Source organism: Pseudopipra pipra, chromosome 6 (genome assembly GCF_036250125.1).
Source record: "Pseudopipra pipra isolate bDixPip1 chromosome 6, bDixPip1.hap1, whole genome shotgun sequence".
Classification (NCBI taxonomy): domain Eukaryota; kingdom Metazoa; phylum Chordata; class Aves; order Passeriformes; family Pipridae; genus Pseudopipra; species Pseudopipra pipra.
Genome location: NC_087554.1, coordinates 977,619 through 1,001,612, shown reverse-complemented (window position 1 = coordinate 1,001,612; position 23,994 = coordinate 977,619). Strand labels below are relative to the sequence as shown.

General features: G+C 47.7%; 1 protein-coding gene across 4 annotated transcripts in view; it reads right to left on the bottom strand.

Moving 5' to 3' along the window:
- Window positions 1-806: 806 nt before the first annotated feature.
- The window catches only part of RMDN3 (regulator of microtubule dynamics 3), a 28,756-nt gene continuing 5,568 nt past the window's right edge, over window positions 807-23,994 (bottom strand). Inside the window, exons 1-12 of one of the 4 annotated variants that reach the window (XM_064659865.1) lie at window positions 21,198-21,375; window positions 19,047-19,248; window positions 17,976-18,122; window positions 13,805-14,078; window positions 12,982-13,084; window positions 11,545-11,605; window positions 5,624-5,699; window positions 4,776-4,853; window positions 4,447-4,545; window positions 3,784-3,837; window positions 3,010-3,090; window positions 807-2,282 (exon numbers count right to left, since the gene is read on the bottom strand). In XM_064659865.1, the coding sequence (XP_064515935.1) occupies window positions 2,229-2,282; window positions 3,010-3,090; window positions 3,784-3,837; window positions 4,447-4,545; window positions 4,776-4,853; window positions 5,624-5,699; window positions 11,545-11,605; window positions 12,982-13,084; window positions 13,805-14,078; window positions 17,976-18,122; window positions 19,047-19,248; window positions 21,198-21,360 (1,392 nt within the window). In that variant the 5' untranslated portion in view covers window positions 21,361-21,375 and the 3' untranslated portion in view covers window positions 807-2,228. Of the gene's footprint in view, window positions 2,283-3,009; window positions 3,091-3,783; window positions 3,838-4,446; window positions 4,546-4,775; window positions 4,854-5,623; window positions 5,700-11,544; window positions 11,606-12,981; window positions 13,085-13,804; window positions 14,079-17,975; window positions 18,123-19,046; window positions 19,249-21,197; window positions 21,376-23,994 lie in introns of those variants that run through there. The other 3 variants (XM_064659866.1, XM_064659864.1, XM_064659863.1) reach the window with 3 other exon arrangements.

The window sequence follows — 23,994 nt, the reverse complement described above, 5'->3', positions numbered from 1 at the left end:
TGGAAGCAGGACAGAAATAAATTAATTCAGAGCGCTACCTCGAAAGATTGAAGGAAAAAAAACCTCCTAACATTCCATTGCCTCCCTTTCTAAAGGGAACCGTGTGAGCTCCGTGTGAGCCGGGAGGCTCCGGGTTGTGGGAAAGCACCCGGAGGGATGGAGGGAACACGATGCTCCTCTCCTCGCTCCATCCCTAGTGCAGCCCTCGGGATACTCGGCACCACAGCTGGGGGATGGCCCTGGGGGTGCTTCATTCCATCCCCATGGATCCTGCTGCCCTCCCAGAGCCAGAACCACCTCCGGAGGGGGGATGGAATGCCGGGCACGGATGCTCGGCTGGAAGGTGACACATCCCCAGCAGCACCCAAATCCCTGCAGCTCTTTGTTTGCTGCAGCCCAGCTTGCCTGATCCCCCTCTTCAGCATCCCTGGGTGTTGTCCAGCAGCACCTGCCCAAGGGGATGCGCCATAAAAATGCCCCTTCTCCAGATAAAACTGCCCCCTCTCCCGAAACTTCTCCTTTGGGAAGGCAGCAACGCAGGGAACGGCAAACATCACCTTTGGGATGTGCCTGAGGAGGATTTCCTGACTTCCCTTGAGAAACCCACACAGAAAACAGCCCAAAAACTTGTGTAATTATGCACACTCAAACCGAATGAATACTCAAACCAGGCTCAGGCCAAGGGCAAAAGGCAGCTTCAGCATCCCACGGAGGAACAGGAGAGCAGCTCAGGATGTATAAAAATGTCCCAGACACATCCCAGAATTACAGAGTTAGAGACAGGGATCAGCTTCAGTACCTCAGCATTTAGTTTTCCATTTATAAATACCAATTTTTATTGTTTTAAGCAAATACAGTTAATTGCACACGTGCCTGGTTGGCAGGGGAAGAGTCCAGCACCAACATTTTACAGTTTAATTTGGAGAGGGGGAAAAAAAAAAAAGCTAAAAATTGCCAAATCTATAAACCAGGAAGTTTTTACACTCGAGTTTGCTGTATGTTTCCCTTCCAATTTTATTTTCAGGAAGTAACGAAATCATCACACACGTGAGGGACTAAAAAGGTGATTTAAGGAATGTTTTACTCTCACACTTTCTCACTTTACCCCTCACAACCACCACATCATGGAACAGATGCTCAGAAATCAGTGTTCAGTAGCTGCCATTGGAATTTTAAGGGGCATCAAGGAAGCCTTGATAAATATTTGGGTAATTTCTCAAGACAGGTTTTTCCTTCTCCATCTGTGTCAGTGTCCAGCACAATTCCCTGTTCCTGCTTGGTCACCAGGAGCTGCCAGAGGAAATGTCAGTCGTCGGCTTCACCTCCTCGGCGTCACCTCATTAGTCCAGAGGTTAATTAATTGGAAGATAATAAATCTGCTAAGTGGTAGAAGAAGATCACAGCGAAGCATCAGCTCTGCCACGGGATATTCCTGCTCCTGGAACCCGATCCCTGATCAATAACTATCCTCCAAACTCAGTTATTCCAGCTAAACCACAGCAGCACAATTTGGAGGGACAGAAGTTTTCAGCCTCGTGGGAGTGATGGGAGGAACTTCTCTGGGAGGAAATCCTCAAGTTTAAAATCTTATTCCTCACTTCTCTGACTAACGAACCTCTTAAAATCCAGCCTGGATGGCGCAGGAAAGCTCCTTGGTCCCGCTAGGAAATTGCTCTCCCCTAAATATCTACAAAAGGCATTATCAGTTATTTCAACTGAGTCAATGAATCATTAAGGAAAAGAGGAAACAAGTAATCTGGAAAAAATTTTGGCTGAAGTTTTCCTCAGGAATGAGCTGGGAGATCAGCAGCAAGGCTTGTCCAACAGGCAGAGTGTGTGATATAAAATATATATGTGCATACATAAATATATATATATTTATATCACAAAGTATATATCTCACATATATCTACCATATATATACATGTGACCACAAATATTTCTCCGTCACAAACTCTGCCTGTAAACTCCCACACGCACACCTGTTTTCAGGAATGTGACATTTTTAGGGATCCTCAAATCAAACACATGCAGTGCTGTACGAGGGAAAACAAACCACGGTTTTATCCCATTAAATCCAAGATGTTCTCCTGGATGTGCTGCTGGGTGTGTTTTCCTGTAAGCTCTTTTGGCTCATCCACGAAGTGCACTCGGAATTGTCAGGATCATGAAACCCCTTTGGCATTTTACTGTCTCTGCAGTACCCGCTGGGATGAGTTTTTCCAGAATTATTCCTGCCGGTCTGAGCGCATCTCCTCGAGTTCCCTCTCGCTTTCTGCATCCTGGAAATGCAAGAAGGGAACAGATAAATGCACAGCTCAATTGAAACAACTAAAAAAAGACAAGTTCCCTTCTTTCTACAACCCTAAACCAGTTCTTAAGCATATCAGAGAATCAAAGAATCCTGGAATGGTTTGGGTGGGAAGGGACTTAAAGCCCACATCCAGTGCCACCCCATGCCAAGGGCAGGGACACCTTCCACTAGCCCAGGTTGCTCCAAGCCCCATCCAACCTGGCCTTGGACACTTCCAGGGATGGGGCAGCCACAGCTTCTCTGGGCAACCTGTGCCAGGGCCTCCCCACCCTCACAGGGAAGAATTCCTTCCCAATATCCCATCTAACCCTGCCCTCTGCCAGCTTGAAGCCATTCCCCCACGTCCTGCCACTCCAGACCATTGTCCAAAGTCCCTCTCCATCCTTCCTGCAGGTTCTCTTCAGGCACTGGAAGGCCACCATCAGGTCACCCTGAAACTTCTCTTCTCCAGGCTGAACACTCCCAATTCTTCCAGCCTTTCCTCCCAGCAGGAGGAAATGCTCCATCCCCCTGACCATCTTGGTGTCCTCTCCTCTGGACTCGCTCCAACAGGTCCACATCCTTCTCGTGCTGGATCCCAGAGCTGGACGAAGTGATCCAGGTGGGATCTCAGTGGAGCAGAGGGGCAGGATCCATCTTCTCTCTGTAACCAAATTTCTCCCTGCTCATCCCAGAGCCCCTGCTGATCCTGTTACCTCTTTTGTGCTCCCTGGCAGCTCGGAGGCGAGGCTCGTCCAGAGCGCAGCAGCAGTGCTGTTCCCCAGGTCCCTGTAGCACTGGGAAGAGAAAAGAACAACAGGAAAAGGGTTAAACAGGGAAAAACAGGCAGCAAACACAACTGGGCCACTGCTAAGAAGACCTATTTCTGCCTCTTAACTATTAGCACTGACATTCCCTGCAGTCTCCTTCATTCACAGGGCCTTAGAATCACACCAGATGGAATATTAAATATATTTAACTTCCTTTATGGTTTTGTTTGTTTGTTTTGTGGGCAAGGAGATTGGGTTTTGGTTGGAAATCTTAAGGTGTTCCCGTGGTTTTCATCATTTCCAAAGCTCTGGTTTTGATTTCCACTTACTATTTCCTCACTCCAGTTTCACCACAAAACCTCTCTACTGGGAGGGAGCACATTGTTCTCCAGGCTGTTAAAAATGAGGCTCAGCTGCAAGCACTGTAATAATAAATCATATTTACAGGAGTCTCAGACTGTCAGACTAGATGCAAACTAGATGGGAGTCCCAGACATCACACACAAGGAACCCCAAATTTTAATATCAACGCTAAAAGTCTGTTCAGGTTAAGACTTCCATGGATTTATTGCTGCAACTAAAAAGAAATATTGTCATCTTATAAAATCTGGCTCCTGCATGGAGTATTTTCCACCTGCTCAGCACTTTACAGCCAAAGATGATTTTTAAAATAAATATTTCTTACCCTAGGATGCAAAAAAGCATGAAGTGAGTGGTTACCTTGGCAATGTAAACTCTTCCTGCTTTGGAAAATCCTGGGCTCAGCTCCTCGACCTGCAGGAAGAGAGGGAAGGTGTGACAGGGATGAGCAGACATTAGGATATGCAAGGACACAGTTCATTCTTACACCAGGCTTATTGCAGCTCTTAAAGGAAAAGAAACAGAGGGAGGAAAGGAGAAAGGGAGGAAGGGAGGAGTCCAAATAAATACATAAAGCACTGTGCCCCTGAAACCTTCAAGCAGATGTTTTGAAACATTTGAAATGGAGAAGTCAGCCAGGCTTTCAATAAAATAATGCCAGGGAAGTTAAAATGACAGGATGGATCTCTGCAAGTGTTCCCAGGGATGAGCTCAGACAGGTCTGGGACTCTGGAAGCACAGCCCGGATGTGATTAGTACTGAGCAATTAATCACTGTACAGCTTTTACAAGGAACACTTCGGGTCATAATTCTGATGTCCTCAACATCCCAGTCTTTTCTCTGGAATGCAGGCTCCACAATTTTCCCTTTCACCAGCTTTCCTTCCACAGGTTCCAGGAGATGGAGAAGCATCACGGAGCACTGGGGGAGGGTTGAGGTTAAGCAGGACACAAGCACCCCCTCTCTGTGCCTGTGACCCGTGGAGGTCAGTGATCCATCCCCTTTCCTGGCAGATTCCCTCACCCGTAGGAAGTTCTGGAGCGCGTCCTGCACCGTGGCCGTCGGAGGAGCCTCGAACAGTGCTGACACCGTCTTCTTCTCCAGCCATCCCAGGTGGGCAACCTGCAGAGACAGGAAGGGCAACCTGTCCCACCCACTGGAGAGCCAGCCAGGACCTGCCCAGCCTCTTGGAGCTGCTCGTGCTCCTAGGAGGAGGCCAAAGACCTCGGCAGACTCTGGATGAGTATCCAGGTCCTCACACCTGGTTTGCATCCACCTCTCTCTCATTCAGACACGGAATTCAGTTCCAAGGAGGAATTAGACAGCAATAAGCAGTAATAAAAGCATGTTACCTGGTAACACCACCTGCCCATGAGATAGTAGAGCTGGGGGTCCTCTGGCTTCAGCTCAATGGCTTTGTCAATGTGCTCCTGTGGGAAACCAGCACCAACACACGTCACACCTTCGTTAAAGGCAAGTGAACGTCCCCGAGAGCAGGTGGAGAAAGAGGGAAGGCAGGAATCCACAGTTTAAGTGTTGTGATCAGCAGAATTACAGCTACAGATCCCAAGTTTTCTCAGAGTGGCTTCAGTGAGCACAGAAAAGCAGCAGCACTTCACCAGGCTCAGGGACAGGGATTACTGCACACACACGAAAAGGAAGCTGCCCTTCAGTTTATTCCACCTCCAGAGCTCTGCCATAACCACCTTACTGGTCATGCCATGAGCTGATGGGACAATAGTTACTTGTGACCTGTTCCAGGTACATCCCCTTTCCCTGCAACATCCCCAAGGGATATAAAGGAATGTGAAACAAATTAAATCCTCTTGGGAGTATTTGCTTTGCCCTTCTGGAAGGGTGCAGGTTGCTCACAGGCAGAGAGACAAGCTGGTGCTGTATCTTGCCACCACATGATAACTTCAGGTTCCAAGCTCTCAGTCTCATCATTTACACAAATTTTATTTGAAAGACTTCTTTTTTTCCCCCATGAGATTGTGGTGTGTAAAACTGCAGAGCTAGCCCAGTCACCCTCAAAAGACATTGCTGGAATCACCTTCCTCAGCCCAAAACACCCACTCGTGGCATCTCTGAGACCTACTACTTCCCTAAACAAGACCTGGAGTCAATTTTCCCAAGTTCCTACTACAGAAATAAGTGTTGTTTGATACTCACACAAACCCAGGATGTCCTTTCCACTCACCTTGAAAACACACCCGGCCTGGATGCGCTTGGGAATGCTCTCGCGTTCCGACAGCTGCCCACAGAGGATGGCAAACCTGCACAGGGAGACACCTGCATGAGCCAGCCAGGATTAAATCCACATTTCATCCACATTTACCTGCTGTCCATGTCTTCAGAAGGAAGACATACAAGTGTTCAAAGCCAGGTTGGACAGGGCTTGGAGCAACCTGGGATAGTGGAAGGTGTCCCTACCCACGGAATGAGGTGGGACTGGATGAGCTTTAGGGTTCCTTCCAACCCAAACCATCCCAGGATTCTCTGAAGTGCATTAAAGCTCCACACCTTGCTGGGGAACACAAGGAACACTGGAAATCTGTAAAAACTGCAATAAAAATTCTGTGCCTAAGAGGGTTTCAGCTTGAAGGACGAGGCAAATCAGCAGGAGGGGTTTGACGTGACACACAAACTCGCTGCACTGATGGCTAAAAACCAGGAGCAGCACACTTCCACAGCTGGAATTTCTTCCCTAAGCAAGGAAAGTGTGACAAGACAGAGCAGTGAAGAGTGATTGCAGCAAGAGCCAGACTAAAAGCAGCTCTAATTCACTACAGGGAGCAGCGATCTCCACATGCAGCGGCCCCACCGCAGCACACAGGGCTCTACTTCCAGGGAAATGCTGGGAAAACCTACCTATATCCTGCAGCTGGGAAAGAGAAGAACACGTTTTCAGTGCTGAAAGTGCAAAGCCACCTAGTTTTGTCCAACAGGGCACTGTGAGTTGTGAGCCTGAGAAGCAGGGCCCCGGCAAAGTTAGTTACTGCATGAGCCGTGAAATTCAAGGAAGGTGAATTCCCTGTGGATTTGCACCCTCCCATCTCACCTCCCCGCACCAGTGGTTCGAGCCCTCCCTCCCTGAATCATTTCCCAAGAAACAATCACTCTCAGAGCTCTCAAGGGCACTGCTGTGGGACAGCACATGCAGATTGAAGTTTGGTGTCTCTCGTCCCACTCGGGAGAGAGCTCTGGGAATGGAGGAGACTTCCATCCCTTCTCTGAGTTTGGCTCAAAAAATATTCTAAATTATTCTAAATTATTCTAATTTAGTCTAATTTTTTCAAAAAATAAAGCTGAGAAGAAGAAAGTTGCAAGTAAAGCTCCCTTTTACTACACCCATACCCCAGTGCTGCTGGATACTCTGCCATTGCTATCCCAAGGCATCCCTTGGGACAGTTAAACACAGCACATGTGCAGGAATCTGTCAGAAGACTTTTAAAACTCCAACTACACTTTCTCCAGTGTTATGAAGTCCCAGGAATTCCCTCACACCTCACTGCTCCTGCCTGAGCTCCATTTCCAACGTCTAAGTTACAACACAAAGTGGCATCTCCTGAATATTTACAGTTTTGCCTTAAATCCCATTCCTTTACTTCGTTAATTTTCTTGTGGGAAAGCTCTGGTTCAGTTCTGAAATTCTTATTTTTCATGGTAATGGCAAAGATTACCAGATCAATGTGTTATTGGATAAAAATCCTTTCCCCTGGTTGGAAGAGCTCACAGCTGCACTGCCCCACTCTGATGGAATAAGTGTTTTTAGGATCTTCTCCAGTTTGTTTCCCAACAAAACATCAGCCTGGACCAAAACATCCCCAACCACAACACAACTGGGGTTGAGAAATACAAGCCAATAAAGGGCTTATTTTCTACAACCACGAGATCAAACATTCCTAGACAATAAATCCCCACAGTTGCCTCATGTCAAGAAATATAAATTCCGGTGGTTTTTTTTTAACAGCCTGGAGAAATGTTGGTGAAAAAGCCAAAAAAACAGCAGTAAACTGTAAATTTCAGTTGTGAAATAAGCTAAATATATATATATGGACGAGATGCCTGAGCTGGTTTTTCACTGTATTCCCAGGAAAGATGATTTTTCCTAAACAGCTTTGCCAGTCCCAGGTCCACTGGAGGTTTTCACACCCACAACTCTGCATTCCTGGGATTTTAGGCTCTGATTTCTGCTGTTCTCTCCTCTGCTTGTTTAGCTTGGCACAGTGGAGCTATTTATTCCAGCTCATTCCGTGGAATGCCTCGGGATGAGAGTCACCACAGACACTATGGAGGTGCAGGAGGGATGAGCAGCAGGACCAGGAGACCTGAAAAATTATGATTTAGGGGATTTTCATTCCCTGTGACCTCTGCAGCACTGCTCAGATCCACGTCTCAGCAGCCATCCAAAGCCTCCATTAGGATATCACTCGATTAATTATTAACCAGACTCCTCATTAAGCTGCTGACAGTGGGAAAGCTGCAGTTCCCACAGGAATCTCAGCTCAGGATTTCCCCATTTATTAGAAAATAAACCCTGTGGAAACAGATACCCCCAGCTGAGAGAGCCTGTTCTTCCAGCTCAAATCTCCAGGCTCAGGACTTTCAGGAAGTTCACTGGGATGCTGCACTCTGGCTGACTTCCCTGGAAGCAGGACTCTGCCCATGGAATACAGTCTCCAGCACCTTCCCTCCGTGGTTAGGATGCTCTGCCAACCCAAACACAGCTCTTAGCTCTTTCAACCATTTCAAAGACAAGTTTTCTCACTATTTTATGAGCATTCCCAGCTTTTCAACCTTCCTGTGCACATAGCAGATGCACAGCAGTCCCTTCACTTGAGGGAAGGAGACATAGGATTAGCAGGCAGGTATTCACACTGCAACAACCAAACATTAAAATAATCACTCACTTGGGAACTAGTACCTTGGGAGAGACAGCAGAATTCCCAACCTGAAATTAATGACCAGCTGATCATAAGGAGGTTGAGGGGAAAAAAAAAAGCTTTGGCTTTTCCAAGGGGAGACAAGATGGAAGGAAAAAGCGAGGAAGGCAGATGTGCTCCTTTCCTTCCTTCCCACAAACATCCACATGGGAGAGCTCCTGTGCTCTGGATGTTCAAGTTACTTCCTGAATTAACCTCCCAGGGCACACAGGTCAGGGGGATGCCACCAGGCAGCTCTAATTCTGTGCTATTTTTCTTCCTCTGCATTCTGAAATATCTCCTAACTATTCCTATGGTTGCTGCTGCCCCATATTGTCAGTAAATTCCCTGTTTAATCTGCCTATGGAGCAGAAAACAGTCGGCTCATAAACCCAGAATCTGGCTCAAAATTGGCCAGGTCTGGGCAGTGAACCCACCAAGAGTTAAATCCTGAAGCACTAGCAGTTGTTAAATCAGAGCTGTCTCCCAGGCACATCTAGAATGCCGTGACTTTTCAAAAATCCAGGATCTGCCCACGGACAGCCAGATGTACCCACGGAACTGAGAAGGGCTGGTGATCAAGTGTGCAAGATGTTCCACCAAACTGACAGACTCTCTAGAAGAAAGGGCACATTTTGGAGGCTCATCCAACCCAATCCCACTTCTCCATAACACACAGGAATAATAATAAGCCAAGGAATAAGACAGAGCTTATTATTCCTTCTGCAACAGTCAGCACTTCATTTCCAGTGTAAAATATTCCACCCAAACTAAAACTAACACCCACACAGTTTTCCCCAGATTTCTCTGAAATCCCTCTGGTTGCACTTCCAATATTTCTTTTAGCAACAGGAATGGGAGGCAAGGCAAACCTAGAGCTCACTCTCCTTTCCTGATCCCTAAAGATGCTACTGGACTGGAAATTCTAAAAGGCCACATTTGTTTCTCACCTCATTTGTGAGATGTCACATATTTGTGTCCAAGCAGCAAAGCACAGAGGTTTGTACAATCATATTTCTATTATATTTCTTTGTATTTTGTATCTCTTCCACCCCTAAAAGCAAGAACAGACTTAGGAACTTGCTCTGTCCCACTCTGGAATCAGCTGAGGGAGAAATCCGTTTAGCTGGGCATAAATTCTACCTGCTCAGAGATCTTTTTACAATTAAAGCAGAGAATGATTTTGATGTCTAAATCCCAAGTGAGAATCAGGTCCTTGTAAATCAGGAGTGCAGAGGCTTTAGATCCCTCACTCCAATATCCCTCACCCCTGGATGCACAAATAAATCCACTCCCCAAAGGTGCTGAGGGCATTTAATACCCAACACAGCTCCCACACCTCTGTTCCTCCTCACTGATTCCCCAGCAGGAATCCTTCCCTTTCCCAAAGTTATTTCCTTTGCTTGTTGCTTTGAAATGTCAGCAATTACTGCAACAACCACGAGGTATCAAGGGGGAAAAGCTTTCCTTGCAATGATCCCTGAGTGGAAAGTGCCTTTCTCTCTTTCCTCAGCCAATAAGGCTGGGAATGATTTGGGCAGAAGGAAACAACAAGCACAAAAGGCAAAAAAAAAAATAAAAAGGACCAAAAACCAGCACGATTTCAACTGAAGGAATCCTGATAAAACAGAGGCAACTGGTAAAACAGAAAGTCAACAGGAAATAATGCACACACAGAGAGAGAAAAAATACAGACCAGACCTGCACAATGAGGCTTCACACAGCCTGTGTGGAGAGGCAGGAAAAGAATTGGGGATATTTCTACTAAAATGGCCATTTGGGATGGAGTGGGAAAGACAAGGATGGTGTTTGGGATGCTGTATATGGAAGTAAGGATGCAAGGGACCATCCCATCAGCATCACACAAATCCTGCTCCCATGGATTGTGTCCTGCACTGGATTTACCCCCACTTTTGTCTGGAAAAATATATGGAAGAGGGAGAATAATATGGGAAAGACAACGTGGGTAGTGAGAGATAATCAATTATTCCCTATGAGAAGAGATAATAACAGATTAGGGGTTTCACAACAGGAATCAGGCACTGGAGAGAGAAATATGACAGAATAAAACTGTAATTTAAAGCAAGTGTGAACAATGTTCTCCATAAACCAAGAGCTGGGGCACCAAATCCACCCCCAAGAAACTTTAAAGACTCTACTGGTTTTTTTCTTCTCCTCAGGATAAATTCAATTAGCATAAAAAAAGGCTGCAATTAAACCAGCTTGTGACCACCTCAGTGCTGGGAAGAGAGTAATTTCCTGTTCTATTCATGGCAGTAAATAATAATTTCTGTGCTGATAAAGGGAATTACATATTCATTCCCAAGAAATCCCACGCCTCCCACAGGCTGCTCTGCTGTTTCCTTTCTCCAGCTGCTCTGAAGAACTGAAAGCAAGATGTAGCTGTGCAGGAGCCTTATCCCTGTCTGGGAAAAGGGTCTGAGAGGCCCAGGACTGTCCCAAAATCTGAATTACAAAGCAAACCCACCAATATGGAACCCCGGAGTAGAACCTTGCTTTGTAAAATACCAACTTTAAGATCTACCCTGGCAACTAAAACCCATTTTTCCAAGGTGTTAAGCCAGCAGAGCCCAATACTATACTCTGCTGGAGATTTTCCTGCCCCAAAAATTCATCCTTCCTACCAAAGCTTTAATTGAAAACAGCAATTCATTACTAACAACTGAAATACAGTCTTTTTAAGACAATAAAGGTATTTATTCAGATGCCAGTAGTCCAAAACAACCCTCCAAATAAATTTGCTCATTGGAAGAGCACAGATCTTGTTTGGTAAAGATACTCAGCATCTTGTTTTCCCAATAATTTCCATTTAAAAAAAGTAATTTCCCTTTTATTCTAATTTATGTGCTGTCAGACCTTCACAGTAACTGCTGACAAACACTGTTCATGGAGGAATTCACCAGAAAGGCACATTGCCTTACCTCCACAAATATCTGAACCACTCCACAAACTCTCTTTTGGAATAATTTTAAAAAAGGAGAGCAATCCTTTCAATCTTATCCATGAGTTGGAAGCAAAGCCTTTAGGGAGTGAGCTCCTTCCCTGTCACCTCCCTCCTTACTGAAATCTGGGTATAATTATTACTTTTTTAACTGCAGCTCAGCTCCCAACAACCTCCAAGTTCTTTTCCTACACTTTTCATAAGCAAGAAGTGGGAAAAAAAAAAATCACATACCACTGGTGGCACTCAGCACTTTGATCCCACTTCTGTAAGGCAAGTTCCAGCTCTCTCTTCCCTGGAAAAAAAACATAGCCAGAGGTAAGAAATTCAGCTGCTTTCTCTCCTGACTTCTTTCTTTGCAGCTGCTAGAGTACAATAATATATATATATATATATATATAGGTATAAAAATAATATTATTTGTTAATTTTATACCACGTGTGGCTTGAAAATGCCCTGTAAATAATTTCATCCTTTTGCAGACTCAAAAAGCTGCAAACTAAGCATTTACTGCAGACTAAGAGGACCACATAAAACTTCAAATTCCATGTTTAAATGGCTACACTGATTCCCAGAAAAGAATAATTATATTAGCTGTAGTATTCATTTATTCAGTCACACGTGTAACAAACAGGGCAGAAGTTATTTAGATTAGTAGCTTTTGCTGCACATCTTAACCTTAATAAAGATGATTTCTGTTCTATTATGACTCACCTAAAACCTTGTGAACATATCTGAGGTGGCAAAAAACGAGGGAACGAAATTAAAGTGACTCTTCTAAGCAAACACCTGTCTAAAAATATATTTCTCTTTTTTTTTTGTATCTGCATGTGCTGGCAACACAAAAAAAAAACCAAATGTGTTGCAGCCAAGGCTTTTATTTTTTTCCCTGTTGTTTATTTTTGTTTATTTTTTGTTTATGTTTTATTTATTTTATATTTTATTTATAATAATATACTTATATTTATGATATTATATATTATTATATATAATATGTTTATAATATTATATATTATTATATATAATAATTATGTATTTTATATTTATATTTATAATTTATATTATTATATATTATTATATATAATAATGTATTTATAATAGTATTTTATAATTTATTTTAATATCAGAGAGGATATGGATGACATTATATTATTGATATATGATATATATATTATATATAATAATATATATTATATATATTGATATATATTATATATATTGATATATGATATATTATTATATATAATAATTATATTTATATTTTATTTTTATATTTATAATTTATATTTATATTTATAATATTATATATTATTTTATATAATAATGTATTTATAATAATATTTTATAATTTCTTTTAATATCAGAGAGGATATGGATGCCAGGTTAGAGAAACAAGCTTTTATGGCTTTCACTAGGCTCCAGCCTACTTTCACTCTTTCAGCAAGCATGAATTTTAAATTTATAAATAAAAAACCCCACAAATTATATTTCTAGATTTATATAAAAGTCTATGCTTGTATTTTAAGCATGAAACACTCCAGCACTGCTGCCCACTCGCCTAAAAAAAGCAGATTACAAGGCAGAACAACAAATTCCCTGCACTGTTGGCAGGTGGAGGGTTTACAAAGCTCAAGTGTCAGCCTTCCTTTGCCTGGGCCCAGAATTCCTCACCCTCGGAGGCGTAGGATTGCTTCTCCTCCTCGTCCTCCGTGAGCTCCCACATGTCGCTGTGAGCCCGGCCCAGGCGCCACAGGAACTCCCTCTGCTCCCCGTACTGCAGGAAAACGGGAATGTTACGGATCGAGGGAATTACAAACCAACGTGTTAGAAGTTAGGGGTTTTGTTGTGTTTTTTTTTTTTTTTAAACTTTTTTTTAAGCCTTAAATGCCCCAGCTGTGCGAGAACCGAAGCAGAACCACAGCAGAGAGAACTGGGGGGGGGCGAGTTTATAACAAAGTGTGGGCACAGGACAGGGCAGGGATTGCACCTCAAATCCTGTGTCCAGCTCATGGCATGAAGGATATCAAGGGGCTGGAGTGAGTCCAGAGAAGGAAAGGGAGATGGGGAAGGGGCTGGAGCAGCAGGAACGGCTGAGGGAGCTGGGGGGGCTCAGCCTGGAGAGAAGGAGGCTCAGGGGGGACCTTCTGGCTCTGCAACCCCCTGACAGGAGGGGGGAGCCAGGGGGGATCAGGCTCTGCTCCCAGGGAAAAGGGACAGGAGGAGAGGGAACATCCTCAAGCTGTGCCAGGGGAGGTTCAGGTTGGACATCAGCAAGAATTCCCTCATGGAAAAGGTGGTTGAACTTTGGAAGGGGCTGCCCAGGGAGGTTTGGAGTCCCCACCCCCGGAGGTGTCCAAGGAAGGACTGGAGGTGGCACTCAGTGCTCTGGGCTGGGGGACAAGGTGGGGATCAGCCAAGGGTTGGAGCCTCAGCGAAGAAATTCCTCCTGCTGTCCAACCTGACCCTGCCCCAGCACAGGGACACCACAAGGCACCTTTACCGCCAGCTTGTTGTTGAGGAGCAGCTGGAACCCCTCTCTCCTGTCCCGCTCATCCCCGGCATGCAGGCGGTCGGCCTGCTGCAGGAGCTGCCCCAGCCCCTCCTCCAGGGAGGAATCCAGGGCCACAGGGGCTTCATCCTCGGTGACCAGGTCCAGGGAATCCCGGCGCACCGTCCTCACTGTGTCACAGCTCACTTCATCCTCCCCTTCCTCGCTCTCCCGCTCCGACTCCCGGTCGTAGTCGGACTCGGCGTTGGCCGTGGTGTAACTTTGGGAGGAAAAAAAAAAAACAGACACAAAATCAGTTTTGGGAGCTGTTCCTAACAGAGGAAGAGGAGCATCTCAGCTTATCCTGCACGACACAAGTGTCTCAATCTTGGGTTTCTTGGGACAGTCACTATTTCTCACTTAACGTATCAAAAAAATCTGAAGGAAAGCACAGAATGCTGAAGGATGAAGGTCCCTTGGAACTTAAAGTCACAAGTGGGTTTTGAGCAACATGGTCTAGTGAACAGTGTCCCTGCCCATGGCAGGGGGGTGGAACTGGATGAACTTTAAGGTCCCTTCCCACCCAAACCATTCCAGGATTTTAAGTGTCCCCACCTCACCTGCACACCTTGCCAGCTCCTCTTAGCTCTTCTAACTGCAGTGCAACAGAATTAAACAGCTGAAAGCAGAGCCAGGACTATTCAGTTAAATATATGGATTATAAAGGAGAACTTCAACAATCCATCTGGAAAGTATAACCTGAGGGATTTAGCCTGCTCCAGGGAATTTTAGGCACAACAACTCTCCTGGCAACACCTCATCCCTCCATCATCCTGGTCACTAAATGCTGCACAGCTCATTCCCACTGCCAGGTGAAAAGGTGAAGAACAGCAGGAAAGCCACCAAGACTCTTTTCCAGCAGCAAGAAATCCAGCCAGGAGCAAGAGGATGAGCCACAAAGAGACACCACACGTGAATAACCCAGGGAATGATTCACAGCTGAATTAATCAAAAGAACCAGGACACGGTTCAGGGAGGGTTTTGGTGGTGCCACAATGATGGTTGGACTCTATGACCTTGGAGGTCTCTTCCAACCTCCTTGATTCTGTAAAGCTCAGATCCAAGCTTCTGAAAATGGCTAAAATTAAGCTCCCCCAGCACTTAGGGTGGGAATTTAAAATTTAAACTGGCATTATGTATAGTGGCACCACTGCAGAGGGGGAGTCTACTCACAAAGCCAATTTCTTTTAAAATAAGATTATTTGTCCCCCTCACACCGACCTGCAAGCTCTTAACTGCAGAACAGGCACAAATCAGGCAGTAATTTCAAAATTACTGCACTTTAACATGTGGATTTTGTTGATTTAGGTGAACAACAAGACAACTACACCAGTTCTGCCAGAATTAAATTCACTGCAGTCTGAGGGCACTGGGTACCTCCAGCACTGTGTCCTGGCTGGATTCCTCTTCCCAAGGAACAGCCCTGTGATCCTGCCTTTGTCTGGGGACCCAGATATGTGCCCACAGCCTGTATCTGAAGGAGGCAGTGACAGCACTTCACCCACACCTTGATAACAAGACACATCTGGCTATCAAAGCTTCACTTTTCTGAGAACCATCCATAACTTTCAAGCATTTCCCTCTCTGGCAGAGGGTGAACCAACACCCTTGCTCAGCACAGCCTCCAAACCCTCACCCAGAAATTTAAAAAACCACCATTTCTGTACTGAAACATTTTAAGGCAAGGAACAAAGAGTCAGCAGAGGCAGGAAAGCAAGGATGCCATGCTGGAGATGTCACTGAATTCATGGATAATGCAGCAACACAGGGGTAGGTGACACAGGCAGGTGACACTGGCTGATCTCTGTTTCACATCAAAAGCTTCATTTCTTTACATTTCTTAAGATTAATTAATAAGTATTGATATTAAGGTATTATTAGTTCTCTAGACTACCCCATTTTCAGTAGTTGGACACAAACTCCTCAAATTCCCATGTTTCCCCATCCTAACCCCCAACATTTTCCTGGCAGCTGACAAGGTTTCAGTCCTTCAGCTCAAAAAACCCCCATGTTTCCTCCCAGTTGCTGCAGTTCAAAAAGACAGGGAACAGGACAAGCTCAAAGCTTTCAGGGAGATTAAGGGATTTAGATGTTATCAGCCTATTTTCCTGAACTTACAGTGATGGAACTGGAATACTGGCCTCTGGCTAAAGCACATCCTGAAGGAAAACAGAGTCTGGAACAAAAAAGCCCACGGAAAGGAGAGGCAAAGAAGCCCAAAACCCAAAGCCACACCGGGAAATTAAACAGCCCAAAACCTCTGAGAACTCGCTGATTTTTGGGAACTGTGCATGGAATAGGAGAAGCTGCTCATGTCCATGTGGTTCACAAAATAAAGCTGAAATGGGAGTTCTTTGTTCTGAATTCCATAAAAATAATTCAACTGCCAGCAAGGAACATCCAGCTGAAATTTATCTCATTCTTCCTCCCAGTGGCTGCTCCAGAGCTTCAATTGTTTTTTCCAAAATTTACATTTCCTACCTTGATTTTAACCCTGAAAATGTTACTCTTCTAGTACATTTACATCTCTATCAGACAATACTGCACACTAAAGGCAGCTGGTCCTGACCAGACTGACATTATCCCTATGGTCCTCCACAGGGAGAAATTACATTATTCCAGGGGTTTTTTTAAATCAGATGAGAGTTCTAGTTACAGATTTTAGTTACAATGTAAGAACTCCCCCAACCATCACTGGATTCCCAATAAATTAATGAGGCTTTGCAGTAAAACACACCCCTGTCCCCTAAGGAGGTGCCTTTTCTGAACCTTTGAATTCCTGGTCTCTGCCAGTTTTCTATCAGGAGGGGACACCCCAGGCTGGGATCAAGGTGGACAAAACCCACCTTTTCCATCAATTTTACAAGAGCCACTGTCACCCTGATGATTCAGTGCATCTGCTGTTACCCAAACAGCAAATGTCTCGTCTTCAGAACCAACCAGACATTTTAAAATCTGTTCTGCACCCTCGTTCCCTGTTACACCACCATGAATCACTCACTGCTTCATTTCCCTCTCATTCCAACACCCACTCCAGATGAATGAAGCTCTTACAACCCCAGTGACATCATCCCAGCTCTCTCCTGCCACACTAGCTCCAGTTAGGAGAGAGAAAACACTGAAATGACACAATTTTAGGGCAGTCACAAGTTGCCCTCCTGCAGATCCACGTTTTCTGTCCTGGGAAGACAAATCCCCTGCTGCAAAGTGCTGGCACCGGCTCACAGGTCATTTGGCTGCTCCCCATCGTGTCCAAACTTCCCCTGAAATGCTCCCACTGCTATAAAAATCTCTCTTTAAATGACATTTCAACTGCCCTGGGAAAAAACCTACACGTTTTGGGACACACTTCCATACCTCAAATGCTACCAAACTGGTCTGACTGAGGCACAAAAGAGCAGCATTTCCAAGCATTTTCCTTGGAAAATCAGCAGTCACCACCAGGTGTGCAGGAGAACTCTTGTTGCTTGTCTAATAATATGAATATACCTAAAGCCATATTGTCATTTTTAATGATGTTCTTAAACTACTCAGTACTTTCCTGTCCTGTGCAGGGCCAGGAGTTGGACTTTGATGATCCTACCAGGTTCCTTCCACCTCAGGATATTCCCTGATTGTGCGAGTTTATAACTTTCACCTGATTTTAAACTCTTAAGAACTTAAAACAATTGATCTCACAATGGGAAAAAAAATCCCAAGAAACACCCTAGTTGAAGACATTCAGTTAACTGAAGACATTCAGTTAATTCATTCTGAACTTTCTCAAGTTTTCCAGGCACTCAAAAATACATTATTGTCTTGAAATTTTATTTCTAAACATTCTCACTTCGGTCCCAGGCTGGACTTCTACTTTCCTTCTTTCCACAACGTTCCTTAACCAAATTATTCCTTTAAAACTACCCTCCCTCCCTTTTATATATATATATATATGATTTTTTTCTTTCTCTAGAAGTCAGGACTGTTGCAGATCTCCCAGTCTGGCCCTGGCAGTGACACATTTACTGCAATAAAAGCAAACTATAACAGGCTGACAGACACCCAGTGGGGAAAAAAAACTCCCTTAATTTCTGTTATAAACAGCCCCTGAAAGCTGCCCCTGGCCTGGTGCTCTGCTTACCCCCCTTCACTCTCTCCATCATCTGTGTTGGCATTCCCTGAGCTGGCTGTGAAATAAATGGAGCTGGAGCCTGTGGAGTCACTTCTCTCCCTGGGATAGGGGAACCTCCTCCGGCGGTTCAGTCTCTGGGTTTCTTCCAGGTGGGACCTGTGAGGAAGGGAAAAGGAAAAAGAAATGAATATTTGGTAGTGAAAGAGCTGCTATTTCCCTTCCCTTCTCCTCTCCAGCAGACTCCATCCAACTCCCTTTACATCCAAAGAATTCACAGGGTGATTTACTCTGGCTTATACAAACATCCCACTCCCAGGCAGGTTGTATTCTCCAGGTAAAGCAAGCCTTGGTCCATATTCAATCCATATATAATCCATGTCTAATCCATATATGCAATATTCATCAGATCTCTTCATCAGGAACCACAGTGGCAGGACAAGGAGTAAAGGGTTTGGACTGAAAGAGGGGAAACTGAGGTTGGCTATTGGGAAGGAATTCCTCCCTGTGAGGGTGGGGAGGCCCTGGCACAGGTTGCCCAGGGAAGCTGTGGCTGCCCCTGGATCCCTGGGAGTGTCCAAGGCCAGGCTGGATGGGGTTTGGAGCAGCCTGGGATAGTGGAAGGTGTCCCTGCCCATGGCAGGGGGTGGGACTGGATGGTGTTTAACGTCACTTCCCACCCAAACCATTCCAGCTTTGAGGAACAACCAACCTTCCCAGACTGGAACATGAAGCAGGTGTCACTCCTGATATTCCATAAGGAAAATGCCAGCCCTGCCTGAACACAAACTTGTTTTCACACTAATCCCACTGCAGGTCAAGGCCAGTGGAAGCTGGAGAGACTCCTTTTCCACTTTTGGATACTACATTTAACATAATCATGGCATCCCTGGGAGTGCCCAAGGCCAGGTTGGACGGGGCTTGGAGCAACCTGGGCTAGTGGAAGGCGTCCCTGCCCATGGCAGGGGGTGGCACTGGATGAGCTACAAGGTCCCTTCCAACCCAAAGCATTCCATGACTGTGGGATTCTCCGGGTGCTCTGCTGTGCTGTGGAGCAGCAGGCAGGAGGGGCAGGGCTGGTACCTGACTTCCCCCACGATCTCCACGGCCAGGTGCTGGAGGCTGTTCCGCAGCTCCTCCACTTCCTTCCTCAGCTCCACGAGGTTCCTCACCACGAAGTCCAGGCGCTCCAGCAGCTCCAGCTGCTGCTCCTGCCCCAGCAGGGGGGTGTGCGTGGCTCCGTCCCCCACCTCCGCAGGGACCAGCGCTCCGGGCGCGGCTTGGGCTGGAGAAGAGCGGAACAAATCCTTTAGACGCCCCTGGGAAAGGATTCCACGGGGGAAATCTGACTGCAGTTCTGCTGGCAGGGGACAGGGGGACACGAGGCTTGATCTTGATAGGGCCACCAAGATGGGGAGAGGGATGGAGCAGCTCTGCTATGAAGAAAGGCTGGGAGAATTGGGATTGTTCAGCCTGGAGAAGAGAAGGTTCCAGGGAGACCCCAGAGCCCCTTCCAGGGCCTAAAGGGGCTCCAAGAGAGCTGGAGAGGGACTTGGGACAAGGGATGGAGGGACAGGACAAGGGGGAATGGCTTCCCACTGCCAGAGGGCAAGGATAGATGGGATATTGGGAAGGAATTCTTCCCTGTGAGGGTGGGGAGGCCCTGGCACAGGTTGCCCAGAGAAGCTGGGGCTGCCCCATCCCTGGAAGTGTCCAAGGCCAGGTTGGACGGGGCTTGGAGCAACCTGGGCTAGTGGAAGGTGTCCCTGCCCATGGCTGGGGGTGGGACTGGATGATCTTTAAGATTCCTTCCCACCCAAACCATTCCAGGGTTCCATGAGTCTATGATCACTGTGAAAACACACAGTTTCACTTTCTATTCCCGAAGTTTTGCACAGACATGGATAAAACCCGGCAAGGTCGGGGCTCTGAACTGGCATCAACATCCCAACCTCATTTCCCCCTTTCCCAACTGCATTTCCCCACTGTTCCATCCCCTCTTGCCCCTGCTCCATCCCCGTTTCTCCTATTCCAGCTCCATTCCCCCTATGTTTCCCCCTATTCCAACCCCATTTTCTCTATTCTAGCCCCATTCCCTTCAGTCCAACCCCACTTCCCCCATTCCAACCCCATTTCCCCATATCCCAATCACATTCCCTCTATTGCAGTCCCATACCATCTATCCCAACCCCATTCCCCCATTCCAACCTCATTTCCCCTACTCCAACCCCATTTCCACCATTCCAGCCCCATTCCAACCTCATTTCCCCTACTCCAACCTCATTTCCCCCATTCTAGCCTCATTCCCCCTATTCTAGTACTATTCCAACTCCATTTCCCCCATTCCAACCCCATTCCCCTCTGTCCCAAATCCATTTCCTCCATCCCAAACCCATTTCCCCCATTCCTATTCCAGCCCCATTCCCTCCATCTCCCCTATCCTAACCCCATTCCTTCTATCCCAGCCCCATTCCCCCCCATTCCAACCTCATTTCCCCCATACCCCTATCCCAGCTCCATTCCTTATATCCCAACCCCATTCCTTCTATCTCAGCCCCATTCCGGCCCCATCCCCTCCATCCCAACCCCACTCCTTCTATCCCAACCCCATTCCTTCTATGCCAGCCCCATTCCTTCTATCCCAGCCCCATTCCAGCCCCATGCCCTCCCTTCCAACCCCATTCTTTCTATCCCAGTCCCATTCCTTCTATCCCAACCCCATTCCTTCTATCCCAGCCCCATTCCAGCCCCATCCCCTCCATCCCAACCCCATTCCTTCTATCCCAACCCCATTCCTTCTATCCCAACCCCATTCCTTCTATCCCAACCCCATTCCTTCTATCCCAACCCCATTCCTTCTATCCCAGCCCCATTCCTTCTATCCCAGCCCCATTCCTTCTATCCCAGCCCCATTCCAGCCCCATCCTCTCCATCCCAACCCCATTCCTTCTATCCCAGCCCCATTCCTTCTATCCCAGCCCCATCCTCTCCATCCCAACCCCATTCCTTCTATCTCAACCCCATTCCTTCTATCCCAGCCCTATTCCAGCCCCATCCCCTCCATCCCAACCCCATTCCTTCTATCCCAACCTCATTCCTTCCACCCCAGCCCCACTCCAGCTCCATCCCCTCCATTCCAACCCCGTTCCTTCCACCCCAGCCCCACTCCAGCCCCGTCCCCTCCACGCCCAGCCCGCTCCGGGCCCGCTCCGGGGCCGCTCTCCCCGCGCGTACCGCGGCCGTGCGGCGCGGCCGCCTCCCTCCAGCGGCGGCGCAGGGCCCAGAGCAGCCCTAGGCCGAGGCCGGCGCCCGCCCCCAGCCCCAGCGCCAGGGCCAGGGCCAGGCGGGGCCCGGCCCGGGCAGGGACCGCCGCGGCCACGGACACCGGCACGGCCATGGCGGCTCCGGGCACCGGGCGCGGGCCGCGCGCACCGGGCGCGTCACCGGGCGCGGCCCCGAGCGGACCAATGGGAAGCGGGGAGCGTCACGGCGTGGGCGGGGCCGCGCACGGCGTGGGCGGGGCGGCGGGGCCACGCCCACACAGCGGGCACGTGGAGGTGCACCTGGATAGGGACAGGGACCTGCGGGTACACCTGGACATGGACAGAGATAGGGACCTGCGGGGACACCTGGACACGGACAGGGACAGGGACCTGTGGGTACACCTGGATAGGGACAGGGACAGGGATAGGGATAGGGACAGGGACAGGGACAGGGACCTGCGGGGACACCTGGACACGGACAGGGATAGGGATAGGGACAGGGACCTGCGGGGACACCTGGACACGGACAGGGATAGGGATAGGGACAGGGACCTGCGGGGACACCTGGATAGGGACAGGGACAGGGACCTGCGGGTACACCTGGACACGGACAGGGATAGGGATAGGGACCTGCGGGGACACCTGGACACGGACCTGGACAGCGACAGGGACCTGCGGGTACACCTGGACACGGACAGGGATAGGGACAGGGACAGAGACCTGCGGGTACACCTGGATAGGGACAGGGATAGGGACAGGGACCTGCGGGGACACCTGGACACGGACAGGGATAGGGATAGGGACAGGGACAGGGACCTGCGGGGACACCTGGATAGGAACAGGGACAGGGACAGGGACCTGCGGGTACACCTGGACACGGACAGGGATAGGGATAGGGACCTGCGGGGACACGTGGACAGGGACCTGCGGGGACACCTGGACACGAACAGGGACAGCAACAGGGACCTGCAGGTACACCTGGACACGGACAGGGATAGGGACAGGGACCTGCGGGTACACATGGACATGGACAGGGATAGGGACAGGGACCTGCAGGTACACCTGGACACAGACAGGGACCTGGACAGGGACAGGGACCTGTGGTTACACCTGGACCTGTATCTGTGCCTGTACATGCACCTGCACATGCACCTGCACCCACAGTTACACCCGGACCTGGACCTGCAGTTGCACCTGTACATGTACATGGACCTAAAGTCACACCTGTACAGGGACCAGTACCTGCAGTTACACCTGGACCTGTATCTGTGTCTGTACATGCACCTGCACCCACAGTTACATCCAGACCTGGACCTGCAGTTACACCTGGACCTGGACCTAAAATTACACCTGTATATGGACCTAAAGTCACACCTGTACATGTACATGGACCTAAAGTTACACCTGTACATGTACATGAACCTAAAGTCACACCTGTACATGAACCTAAAGTCACACCCACACATGTACATGGACCTAAAGTTGCACCTGTACCTGCACATGGATCTAAAATCACACCTTTACATGAACCTAAAATTACACCTGTACATGCACATGAACCTATACTTACACCTGTACATGTACCTGTACATGTATCTCATTACACCTGTACCTGAACCTAAAATTACACCTGAACCTACAGTTCCAACCACACCCCCTACCTGTACCTGCAGATACTCCTGTACCTGTTCCTTTTCCAAGGAAATAATTTCTGGAGAGACCCTTTAACACCCTCAGAGCAGCAGAGAACACCCGCAGGCTGGGGGTACGTGGAATGAAATCCCACTGGATTGGGTGTTCAGCTTCCAGCAGTAAGGGACAAATGGGACAGAAAATGGGAAATTGGGAATGCCCAATGGAACCAAGTGGGACAGGGTTATTGCAGTGAGGGAGCTGTGCACAGAGCAACCAGTTCTTGGGATGAGAGAACGGATTTTAGGTGGAATTAGGTGGAAGGAGACAGGAATGGCCAAACAATCATCCCAAGCCTTTAGGGTTGGAATTTCTCCCTTCTACAGGAAACACAGTGAGTGCAGAGGGCACTTACATTCCTGGCAGGATCCCCCAAGAAGAACCTGTTTATCCCAGGATCATTAAAGCTAGAAATGCCCTTTTTCTGGAAGATCCAAAGGATTCTTCAGGAAAAGGCGCCGGTCAGGAATGGGAAAATCAAGCCCTCCGTGTGCTCCCTGCTCTCGGGAGCGTGGGTGATGGCAGAGCCAAAGAACCCTTTTCTTCCCTTTCCCTGAATTACTGGGAGTGATTCCGAGCTGGGCTCATCTCCTGCGTGCCCAGGCAGAGCTGGGAGCAGCCAGCTCGGAGCCAGGGCCGGAGTGTGATAAGCTACTCCTGGATGATGGATGGCACCCCTGAGATCCATCATGCTCCAGCTGCCTCCCAGATTTCAGTATCTCCTCAGGAAATCCAATATTAAAATGTCACGTGCAGCTCTGCTCTTGTTTCCCTCTTTTTTCCTTACTTTTTTTTTTCCCCCCCCTCCAAGAAAGAGGCAGAGCAAGAGCTGGGCAGGCTGCCAGAACACTGGCTAGGTTTCCTTTAGTTTCTGGAAGGGTCTGGATTTCATACCCATGTTTTCCCCTGCAGCCAACAGGCTGGTAACCACAGAGCACACACACCTGGTGGAGATCCAAAGGGCACATGGATTGTGGGAATCCTGTCCAAATCCAACCAACGTGAAAGGTGCCAGAGCGGTGGTGCTGTTGGTTCATTGGACAGTGGGTTTGTGCCGGGGCAGGAGAGCCATGAGC